This window comes from Rhinolophus sinicus, linkage group LG15 (assembly GCF_036562045.2).
Source record: "Rhinolophus sinicus isolate RSC01 linkage group LG15, ASM3656204v1, whole genome shotgun sequence".
In the NCBI taxonomy this organism is placed as follows: domain Eukaryota; kingdom Metazoa; phylum Chordata; class Mammalia; order Chiroptera; family Rhinolophidae; genus Rhinolophus; species Rhinolophus sinicus.
Genome location: NC_133764.1, coordinates 6442956 through 6455310, shown reverse-complemented (window position 1 = coordinate 6455310; position 12355 = coordinate 6442956). Strand labels below are relative to the sequence as shown.

Below are 12355 nucleotides of genomic sequence, written 5' to 3'. Positions count from 1 at the left end.
TGATGAAGATAGTAGATGGAAATGGAGTGTTTCTGGCAGAGTTTTGTTTCTTTTTATTAAATAGGGATTTTATTAAATAAGGCTATTTGTTCTTGTTTAACAAGATAAAATATTGGTAACCCTATGTCATTAATGTCATTTAAAACAATGTACTGTCTGCTCTGAAATGTGGCAGCAACTTGTTACCCGATCTGTACGTGCTAGCAGTTTACTCTGGGTCACAGACCACATGGCCCTCATTTCACTGAAATGACACTGAGCTTTGCGTTGAACCTAGTGATTGAAAGCAGTCCTCAGGACTGGCATATGCATTGGCACAGTAGTTACAAAAGAACTGGAAAAGATGTATGCAGTGCCGTGAGCTTCTCCACTGTGTGAGCACACCTATTCCCTTCAATGCCTCATTCCATTTGCAGTGATTACACCACTTTACCTGGTTTCCACCCTACAATTACCCTCCCTCCTCTAAGGATCTTATCATTTCCCCCTCCCCAAAAAATCTAAATTCCAAAAAGCCCTCATAGTCTTCACTGTGCAGTCCTGTGACCCTTCCTCAATCCTCACCTGTCCCCTCCCCATTCCCATTCTGTCCTTGGTTATTATCTTCTTTGGGGAAAGATAGGATTGGGAATATTTCAAATTAAAGGAAACTCTATGGCTGCCAAGTACCAACACTGGTAAATAAAATATAGCTTGGGTCCTGATATCAAAATTTCCTCTATTCTTTCCACTTGGAATACAAGTGCTTAGATTTTAATGTGGCACCCATTAACCCAGAAGAAGATGCCAGAGTGACGGGTCACCACCCTCCACTCCCCAGATCATAAATCCATAGAGATAAAAATTTTACCTTGAAAACATTACAGTGAGTGAAATAAGCCAGACACAAAGGGACAGATATTATATGATGTACCTAGAGTAGTCAAATTCATAGAGACAGAAAGTAAAATGATGGTTATCGGGGCGGGGGAAGGTGAAAATGAGGAGTTAGTGTTAATGGGTACAGAGATTCAGTTTGAAATCGTGAAAAAGTTCTGGAGATGGATGGTGGGGATATTTGCACAACATTGTAAATGTACTAATGACACTGAACTGTAGACTTGAAATGATTAAATGGTAATTTTTATGTTATGTCTTACCATAATAAAAAAGATTTCTTTTTAAAGTAGTCTATCTCTGGATGGGAGCCTAGGTCAGGTAGGACTGGAGAGGCATTGACCCCAGAGGAAACAGAGTCCGGACATGATGTGCCAGCTGTCAGAGCCCTCAAAGGTGGTGTCCTCAGGATCATTGGCTGGTTATAGTTATAATAATTAGCATAAGTATTAAGAGATGACAATGATGATAGTGGCAACTACCATTTTCTGAGTATAAACTATCAGTCAAACATAGATCTGCTTTAATTTTCACCCTGCAAGGTAAGTTTTAAATATGAACGTAAAAATCAAAACTTAAAGAGGCTAAATGATATGCAAGTGAACCAGTTAATAAATGTCAAAACTGGGACTTGACCTTAAGTGACTGATTTCAAAGGCTTTGCTATTGTCATTCCAGATGAGAATGGAAAGAGAGGGACAGAAGAAAGAAACTTTAACTGGACTTGACCACTGGGTGTGTGAGGAGAGGGGAGAGGGCGAAACCTTCACTGGGTGTAGCTGGGAGTTACACCAGTGGCTAACATTGGGAGGGTAGAATGAAGAGCTGATTTGAACGGTCAGCAAGTTCAGTCAGTCTGGGGAAGTTGAGTCACAGGTACCAGCAGCACAACCAAGAGAAAAAGTCGAGCCAGCTTTCATCAGTTAGAAATACACCAACCTAGTTCAGCTTAACTGTGTTGTCAGGAATAGGAAACAAAATTCCGGGATCGTTTTCATAGTGTGGAGGGTTGAAACTAGAACATTGAATGAGATAGAGAGCAAAATGGAAAGAGGGGGGAGGGAAGGATAAACTTAGAAGTGGTAATACCAGTCTGTGTTTTTTGTTTTTGTTTTTGGTTTTGGTTTCTAACAAACTGGGAGGAGATAGATGATAGATAGATAGATAGATAGATAGATAGATAGATAGATAGATAGATAGATAGATAGATAGATAGATGATAGATAGATAGAAAAGTGAATTCATATTAAAAACGGGAAATATTTGATGGATATTACGAAAACATGGTTCATATTTTTTAGATGTGATAATGGTATTGTATTGCATTGTGTGTTTTTTTTAAGTGTCTTCTTTTAGAGATAGATACCAAAATATTTTACAGCTTAAATTAAATGATTTGCTGCAACATAATTTGGGAAATGTAGGGGAAGATGTGGTTTGGAGTATAAATGAAACAAGATTGGGCATGAGTTAATAATTATTGAAGCTGGTTGATGAGTACATGGGATTCATTATACTTTCTATTTATTTTTGTGTGTGTTTGAAATTTTCCATTAAATGGTTTAAAAAGTTACCAATGATTAAAATACTAATTAATGTAGGAAAAGTGTATACAAAACTTTGTCCCAAGCCAGTCCACACTGCGTAATAGTCTGAAATTTAAGGTAAACTGAATTCCACTTAAGTATTCACTTTATTCTAGAATATGAGCTGCACTATTTAATAATGTACTTTAAATTATTCAGTGCCAGAACAGGTTCTAAAAATAAATGTAGAATTCATTAATTTTAAATAATTCAAAATTAAAACTATAATGAGTTGCCATTTTGCACTTTTTCAAACCAGCAAATCAAAAAGAAAATAATAAAACAATGCTAGCAAAACTGGGGAGGGAGGAGAGGATAGACTATTTTATTGCTTATGGTAATGTAAGTTGTTGCAATCCTTTTAGAATAAGTTTTAGCTGAGTGTAAAGTAATATATATTTGCTATTGAAATATAATAGTGCATAGAAAAAATGTTGTGAAAGACAATGGATTTACAGATAGCATTATAGATTATATTTCTAGACTTGAAATGTGTATGAACATGGTTTGTTTTAAAATAATCGTTTTAAAATAATTATGTTGACATAATTTTCTGGCATGCTTTTTTGCTTAATATATCACGAACATTTTTCATAATTATTAATATTCAATTTAAAAAAAATTTCATAGCAGTATATCATTTCACCACCTAGTTAACATTCCTCTATTGGACATGTTGCTTCCAAATTTTTGCTTCCAATTGAAAATATAATGTGTACATACGTATATTTATTCATTTCTCTGATTATCTCCCTGGGCTAAGTACATAGGAAAGGAATTCCTGAACCAAAACATACTAATATTTTTAGAAATTCTTGATACATACAGCCAAATTTCTGTCCTGAACATTTGTGTCAATCTATTCCCCAAAACAGTATGTGAAAGCAGCACTTGCCAAACATGTCTGACTGCAAACAGAATCACCTGAGCTCTTGGTAAAATGCAGTTTTTGATTCAGTAGGTATGGGGAGGGAGCCGAGACTCTGTTTCTGGCACACTCCCAGATGCTGTGGTGCTACAGGTCCAGGAATCACACTTGGAATAGCAACGTATTAAAGTATTAAAGAGCTTTTTAAAAAAAACAACCCTTTTTATTCACTTATGTTTGCTGCTATTTCAGTAACACAAAGGGTCATTATAAATTTATTTGTCAATTTGATGAATACAAAAATATGTACATATTATTCCATTCGCATATCTTGGAATACTAATGATGATACACACACATTATTGGCCATTGAAAAATTGTCTTTGTCTTTTGTTTGTCAAGGGTTGGAGGATGTCAATGACCTGTTTTTATATTGGGTGTCAATCTTTTTCTTTTGGATTTTTAAGCACACTTGATACATTGAGCATACTAATACTTTATTATTTGTCCTGCAATTATTTTTTTCTGAGATTGCTATTTGCATTATCTTTTTAGTGACTTATAGGGTTTTTCAATTTTTGTTGTCAATATTTTTATTATTAGTTTCTATCCTTTTATGCTCAAAAGATTTTTCCCTACAGAATATCAGAAGACTATTTCCCCATATAGATTCTTCTAGTTGTTTTATGGAATTATTGACATTTAAGTATTTAATGTATTTCCTATTTTAATTATAAAAGTAATATGCTTATGTAGGCTATTTAGGAAATACAGATGAAGAAAACCATTGTTAACATTTTAGCATATCTTTACCCAGATATTTTCATCTGCAAGCATAGGTTTAAATATATATATGAAAAAACATTTATTATTATACATGAACAAATATTTATAGCATCAGTTTTAATAGATCCAAAGCATTCCATCATTTTTATACACTACTATTTATTGAGTTTCCATATTTTTAGATGCCAGATGGTTAAAATTTATGAACATTATCAAAAAAATGCAGGGATTAAATAATTGCATGTGTGTCCACATAATAATAATAACAAACCCTTGCACTGCACCAACCATTTGCCAGGCACTATTCCAAGTGCTTTACAAAGTTTAAGCTATTTTAATCCTCACAAAAATGTATAAAGTAGGTATAATTATCTCCAATTTGCAGAAGAGAAACCGAGGCACAAAGTGGTCACTGAGCTAGTAAGAGGCAGGGCCAGCGTTTGAACTGGTAGTCTTATCTCCATACATACTCTCTCTCAATATATGACTATAACCGAGCCAGTTGTTAAATTTAGGACATAAATGTTAATGTAGAACTGTGGTTTTCAAAAACTGGTCCAAAGACCAGCAGCATCCACATCACTTGGAAACTTGTCACGAAAGCCCATTCTCAGTCCCAATCCAGACCCTCTAAATCAGAAATTCTAAGCTGGGGCCCAGCCGGCTATGCTGAATCCCATGGTCAGTGGTTCTGGTGCCTGCTGTGGTGTGAGAACCACCCACAGAGAGGGCATGTGGGGAGGGCAGTCACCTGGGTGGCAGAACATCCGAGGGTCAGCATGCTTCAGGATGGTTGGTTGCCGGCTGATGTTTAGACCTAGACAGGCATCATTTTCTCATCTGTAAAATGAAGACAAGGACCAGGATGGGGGTTGGACGGCAGTAGACTAGGTACCTTCTGTGGTTCATTTGAGCGCTACATTTCTGGGATATTTCTACAATTCTGGAACCATGAAACATGGTATACGACAAATTTTAAAAAAATTGTTAAAATTGTACAAAACAGATTTATATTGGGTGCAGGGCAGGAAATAAAAAAGTATTAAAAAGAGAAGTGAACATTGTGAAATTCCATTTGTGATGTTTTAAAGTTAACATAATACTAAATGCACTTTTTAAAAGATTGTCATTAAACAGCCCACTAACAACGCCGTGGTTTCTTTAGGTTTCTGAATTAAGACAACAGCTTCGAATACGGGGCTTGCCGGTGTCAGGCACCAAGACGGCCCTCATGGACAGGCTTCGGCCCTTCCAGGACAGTTCCGGGAACCCTGTGCCCAATTTCGGTGAGATAACGACTGTCACTTTTCCTGTTACGCCCACCAACGCGCTACCCAATTACCAGTCCTCCCCTTCCACCAGTGCCTTATCCAATGGCTTCTACCACTTCGGTAGCACCAGCTCCAGCCCCCCAATTTCACCCGCCTCGTCCGACCTGTCGATGGCCGGGTCCCTGCCTGACACTTTCAACGACACGTCCCCGTCCTTCGGCCTGCACCCGTCCCCGGTTCATGTCTGCCCCGAGGAGAGCCTCATGAGCAGTCTGAATGGGGGCTCCATTCCTTCCGAGCTGGACGGGCTAGACTCCGAGAAGGACAAGATGCTGGTGGAGAAGCAGAAGGTGATCAATGAGCTCACCTGGAAACTCCAGCAAGAACAAAGGCACGTGGAAGAGCTGCGGATGCAGCTGCAGAAGCAGAAAAGGAACAACTGTGCCGAGAAGAAGCCACTGCCTTTCTTGGGTGCCCCCATCAAGAAGGAAGATGCCATCTCCAGCTGTCCTTATGCATCCCAACAAATAGCTGTGAAAAGACAAAGCAACAACTCAGATGGCCAACCACAGGCTTGTGAAGCTGCTCAACTCCTGCCCCTTGGGAGCACTCACTGCGTGGAGACCTCAGGTCAGACCAACGTACTTTCTTCCACATTTCTCAGTCCTCAGTGCTCCCCTCAGCATTCACCACTTGGGGCTGTGAAAAGCCCACAGCATATCAGTTTGCCCCCATCACCAAACAACCATTACTTCCTACCTTCATCTTCAGGCGCTCAAGGAGAAGGGCACAGGGTCTCCTCACCTGTCAGCAGCCAGGTGTGTACTGCACAGGTAAGAACTCCTTGCCCCATGCCCAGTGCTCCCCTTTTCCTGGAAGTGGGGTATGGATTTGCAACTGCTACAGAGCTCACAGAACTTTCTGGGAAGGCTCTACCAAAAGTCCAACCACAGTTCCCAGACACCAAGATCCTCAAGCCTTGACAGTTGACCAACTTGCTTCTCTGAGAAAGGGCGTGGCACACTTGTTCTGTAAAAAGCTACGTAATAAATACCGAGGGTGCCCCAAAAATGTATATAAGTGGACACTTTGGTCAATGTTGCTCAAGCAGTAGTTCACTGTAATCAAAAGTGTCTGGATGCTGATGGCAACCAGTTTGAGCATCTCTTGTAATTGCAGAAGTCAAACGTGACTTGTATCGGTATATATTGAGTATTACTATTTTAATACAATTTTCCTTTCTTAAAATGTGTATACCTTTTTTTGGCATTTCTGTATTTTTGGCTTTGTGGTCATTGTGGTCTCTGTCACAACTACTCAACTCTATCACAAAAACAGCCACAGACAATTTATAAATAAATGCACATGGCTGTGTTCCAATAAAACTTTATTTACAAAAACAGGCAGTGGGCCGGAGTTGGCTCAAAGGTCCGTAGATTGCCAACCCCTATTTTTAAGATTCCTTGGCATCAAGCCTTACCATAGACCAAACCAATTTATCAAGAAAGCCAAACGGGAAGTTACCAAACCTTACTGGTCTCTCCATATGATAGTCTGCAGAGTGCAAATATTTACTGAGCACCTATTGTATGCCAGGCTCCTTACTAGTCTCTGGGGACTAGTGCTGAACTAGCCAAATAAAAATACCTATTCTCATGGGAAAACAGAAATAAATTTTTAAAAAATAAGTAAAATACGTAATGGATTAGAAGATGATACGTCTTATGGAGAGAAAGCAGAGAAGCGGGGTGAGGCGTTACGAAGTTTGCAGACATAAATTAAGTAAAATGGCCAGAAACATTTGAGCAAAGTTTTGAAAGAGATAAAGGATAAAGCCTTGTGAATATTTGGAGTAAAGGCGTTTCCGGCAAAGGAAGGACAGAGAGTGCAAGGGCTCTGAAATGGGAGCATGCGTAGAATGTTCAAGTATCAGATAGAAATGCAGTGTGGCTGGAACAGAATGAGAGTAGAATTGTGGGACATGGCTCAGAAGAGTAAGTAGTTCAAAGACTAGAACAAGGTGATCATCAAAGTCTTTACTTTGTGTGTGTAGCCAAATAATTATTAGGAACATCTATGTAAGTCTATCTGGGAAAGAAAATTATGTTATCCAAAGGTCTTGAGAGCGATATTATTAGAAAGGGAATAGGAAGAAAGCTCACATTAATTGCATTGCTGCCATGTGCCGAGTATTAAGAGGCATGAATATGAGTAAACTTGCTAATTGTCGCAACACCTTTTGAGCTCCAATTCAATACTCTTTATTTGCCACTGAGGAAAACGAGGCTCATGGAGGCTAAGCCAGTTGCCCAGGGTCACACGAACCCCTGATTATGTGATTCTAAAATACATGTCTTTTTCATACTGAATGTTCTCTGTCCTGGGAGTATGAGGTGTGGCAGTAGATAACGAGAATACTTTTCACAAACCTACCCAAACAACACATGCAAATGAATGATGCTCACCCCTGAGTGGGCACTTTGAGAGGAGTTGGGGCTTAAATGCATTATCATCATCATTGACAACATTTATTGAATGTATAAATGTGCATAAGTGTCCTAGGCAACAAAGGTAATAAAAGCAACTCTTGAAATATAGCTCTGGACCATAAGACCTTCAATTCTAATGATACCAATACTCTCAAGAAGAACTAATGTTTGTACAGTGATCTAAGGTTTACAGAGCACTCTTTGAAGATATAAATGATTACACGATAAAAAGATAAAGAGCAATATAGGATAAGAGTACTGATCTGTGCTTATGACATTAAACGTTGCACAAAGCATTGTAATGGGGGCGGGGGAGACAGATTGATCACAAAGGGCTAGAAAAGTCTGGGAAGATTTGGGGAAGGAGTTGGACTTCAGAAGAAGTGCAGAGTTAAAAAAGGAGAGTCAGGAAAAGGGCATTCGTGTGAAAAAAGATAGGGAGGTAGAATGTACAGGGCATACAGAGAGAAGGTCATAGAGAGGTTAGTAGAACTTAAGCTTGCAGAAGGAAATAGTACTTGACTGTGGAGTCTTGAACACTTATCCTGGGGAAAAGCAGAGACCCTATGCTATGGATATTTGAGAGCCACTGAAAGGTTTGGGACAGTAGGTGACACATACAAAGCCAGATTTGAGACTTTGGCGATGAAATTTAGGGAGGTGTGAAAAGATAAGATACCAGGACCAGTAGTCTCAGCAAAGGCTGCTTTCAAGTATGCCACTGGTGATCATTTAATTTGTTGCTTCTTTCTTTAGAACTCAGGGGCTCACGATGGCCATCCTCCAAGCTTCTCTCCCCAGACTTCCAGCCTCCACCCCTCTTTCTCCGGAGCCCAGGGAGACAGCAGTCATGGTGCTGGGGGCAACTCTTGTCCCAAAAGCCCAGGTGTACAGCAAAAGGTAGGCACCTGGAAATAGGCTTAAACCTGGGATGGATTTTGCCTCTTCTTTCTTCTGTGGCCCTGTCCTCCAAATGATGAGGTTCAAAGGCAGAAATAAAGGACATTTTAGATAGAAACAAATGCCCTTGAAAAGGCCTGAAATGGATGTACAGATGTATGTTAGGAGGTACTACTCCAAGGAGTCATTTCCTGGAGTCACCCCAGAAGTCACAATGACTAGAATTTCCATGCTGTGTTTGTGAAACAACATGGCAAACAAACCAGTTTCAGTGAAGTTAAAGATTGGACTAACGAAGCATGGAAACACAGTGCTGGGAAAGACGGAGGTACATGGATCTGGGGAAAGGATGGGAGGGATCCAGAAAGTTGGGGTCACAGTGCAATATCTCTGCAGAAAAAGGAAGAGATGATACATATCAGCAGGAAGAAGAATCGGGGATGTGAAGGACCCAGGGTGTGGGGAGTTCCAAGCAGCAGTGAAGAGCTAATAAGAAGGAGCACCCCCAAGATGGCCATGACACAAAAGTGCTACATACCACAAGTCAGGGCAGGGCATGCTTTGGGGACAGAGACCCTGAAATGTCCCAGGCACTCCACAGAACACACTCACATTACACAAGGCTGGTTCTTGAAGTGATCCCCCAACAGTGCCTCCAGTTCTCCTCAGTACACCCAGTTAGGAATGAAGCAGCCTGGGGAATAAATTACTCTGGAAATTCCTGGATTGATGGACTTCTTTGTATTGGACTGGACTCTTTTACTTGATTTCCTTTCATCATCTTGATTTCTTCTAACAAAAGAGGATGCACCTTAGAGGGGAAATGAATCTGTGAGGTTCCCATCCTAAGATGCCTCCAGCAATAAGTGGGGAGTGTTATGTACTATTGTTAATATATTGGATTTGTTTTCTAAGCTCCAGCTCTTTTCTTTTTCCCCTCAAATCAATTTTTCCAAAATGTAGCCTGTGGTTTCTAAAACAGAAGCAGTACCATTTCTGACCCAGGAACTGATTGTCTTTTTTGCATTTTACTCACACAGATGGTTGGTTTACACTCTTCTGATAAAGCAGGGCCAAAGTTTTCAATTCCATCCCCCACTTTTTCTAAGTCAACTTCAGCAGTTTCAGAGATAACACAGCCTCCATCCTACGAAGATGCGGTAAAGCAGGTAATGGCCTAATTTGTTCTTTATTGAAGAATAAGCTGGCTAAAATTGACTTTGTTTTACTTCATGTGTGTAGATTCTGGTACTGAATACGTCTGGTGCCTCCCCACCAGAGTGGGCAGTGTGTCCAGATGCTAACTGTAGAAAGGTGTCGCCTGTAGACAGAAGCCGTGTGAGGCCAAGACAGAGAAGAGCTTGGTCTGGGCACCCAGTACCTGGACTCAATGCCAGCTGGGCCACCAGCCCGTTGCCATTGCCACTAAGGCTGGGCAAGTGCTCAACTTCTCTTATATGAAATAGGGCTGGTATCTACTTTGTAAGGATTCTATATAATGTAGCACTTGCCATATTGTCCAGGCACAAGATAAGTCCTCAAATATATGAACGCAGTTGTCAGGGTGACACTTTCTAAGGTTCTTCCTAGCTTCAAAATTCAGTGTTCCTGGCAAAATAGTGATGGCTGTTGAGCTGAATAATAATGGAGGTTCATTGTATCCTCTACTTTCGTTTAGGTTTGGAAATTTTAAAAATACAGAGTTAAAAAAGCAAAGCAATCAATGATCTTATACACCAAATGGCTTCAGTTTGAGTAAGGTATCAGCTAGTCCTTCATACGTGCACAGAAGATCTACACCAGTTACTGTATACGGGTTTCCCACAGAGCCAAATCAGCCTGCATGCAGTTAGGTTTTGCTCGATTTAGAGAGTATTTTAAATATTAGGAGATTTTATGCAAATAAGTAGGCTCTCTTGTTTCTGAAAAAATTAGGAGATCTGGCATCTCTGAAGCCACATTTCTGCCAGCCGCCTGAAACAAAATAGCCACGGCCTCCTTGGACCACAGCATGTGTTCTACACTCTGCCCCACCCTCTTGTTCTGTGTTTGGCTCATTTCCGTTACCTACTAGACCCTCTAGGCATCTAATGCCTCCTGGACTGGCAAGTGACTGGTTCTCTGAGCAGTGCTCCCATCCGTATTGATTATTGATGCTGTGTTTATTGGGACGGGGCTCTCAGAGGAGTGAGATGGCTATGTTCCAGTTCTCCTCGTTTCCTGTCTGTGGTGTCTGTAAACAGCAATTGATCTTTCACGATTTCAAAAGAAAAGAAAAAGGCCAACCAAAGTGGGCTTCCATAAATAAGACTCTATTTAACTCAGATGAGCCAGAGGGGAGGGGTGTTTTCCCTACAAGTGTGGACAGTTTCCACAAACTATGGCCATGAGGAACTGGAGAAATATGGGTCACATCCACAGCACCCAATCAGGAGGCAGATCCACGTCACTTCAAAATGAGAAAAAGGGCCAAAAATCTTTAGCCAGTTACACCCGTTTTCATGGCAGTATTATGCACAATAGCCAAAAGGTGGAAGCAACCCAAGTGTCCATGAGCAGATGAGTGGGTAAACAACATGTGGTCTATACGTACAATGGAATATTAGTTAGCCTTCACGAGGAGGGAAATTCTGACACATGCTACAACATGGACGGACCTTGAAGACATTATGCTAAGTGAAATAAGCCAGTCGCCAAACGAAAGATACTATAGGAATCCACTTATATGAGGTTTCTAGAGTAGTCAAATTCATAAGGAGAGAAAGTAGAATGGTGGCTGCCAGGAGCTGGGAGGAGAAAGGTATGGTGAGTTGTTGCTTAATGGGTAGAGAGTTTCACTTTTGCAAGATGAAAAGAGTTCTGGAGATGGATGGCGATGATGGTTGCATAACAATGTGAATGTACTTAATGCCACAGAACTGTACCCACTAAAATAGATGGTAAACTTTATGTTGTGTATATTTTACCACAATTGAAAAATTAACTAACGAACCTAATTCAAAACTCCGTGGTGCTACTTCTAATAATTTTCTACCCCAGAGGTAGCCACCTTCTAACTTCTCTGTCCTCCTTTGGTTAATTTGCAATAGCAAATGACTCGGAGTCAACAGATGGACGAACTCCTGGATGTCCTCATTGAAAGTGGAGGTAAGACTGCCTTGTGTCTTGCCCATCGGGATACTCTGCACCTGTCCTCAAGGGAGTACACCCTTAGGACTAAGGTCAGATGCTCACTGTAAATTGGACCCAAAAGTCTGTGGGTAGAATGGTCACTTCATCTGAGCTTCCTGTCCTCATTTGGAGCAGATAAAGGAAGGCTTTCATGGATGATTCCTCACTGTCTTTGTCTCTTTGTCCTGGGAACATTTTCACCAATCATTTTAACAGTTTTCCTGTTTCAACTCAGTCCTGTTTCCCTAACCGTTTTCTCTTGCCGTGCTATTTCTCTGTAATGTTCTAATCCCAATGTCCCTATCTTCTTAATTATAAGAAGAAGAAAGCAGATAAAGCAAGTTTTGTGCTACCTATTCAAAATGAAATTCAATTAGTAATCTCCCACTGGATGGCCCATTCATGCTT

The 12355-nt window shown here is 40.4% G+C and overlaps 1 protein-coding gene across 4 annotated transcripts in view; it reads left to right on the top strand.

The window, feature by feature from the left end:
• Positions 1–12355, top strand: part of MYOCD (myocardin) — a 92124-nt gene that overhangs the window by 72261 nt on the left and 7508 nt on the right. For 2 of the 4 annotated variants that reach the window (XM_019755276.2, XM_019755279.2), the window contains 4 exons: positions 5282–6220; positions 8633–8776; positions 9817–9945; positions 11866–11923. In XM_019755276.2, the coding sequence (XP_019610835.2) occupies positions 5282–6220; positions 8633–8776; positions 9817–9945; positions 11866–11923 (1270 nt within the window). The remainder of the gene's footprint in view (positions 1–5281; positions 6221–8632; positions 8777–9816; positions 9946–11865; positions 11924–12355) is intronic. The other 2 variants (XM_019755278.2, XM_019755277.2) reach the window with 2 other exon arrangements.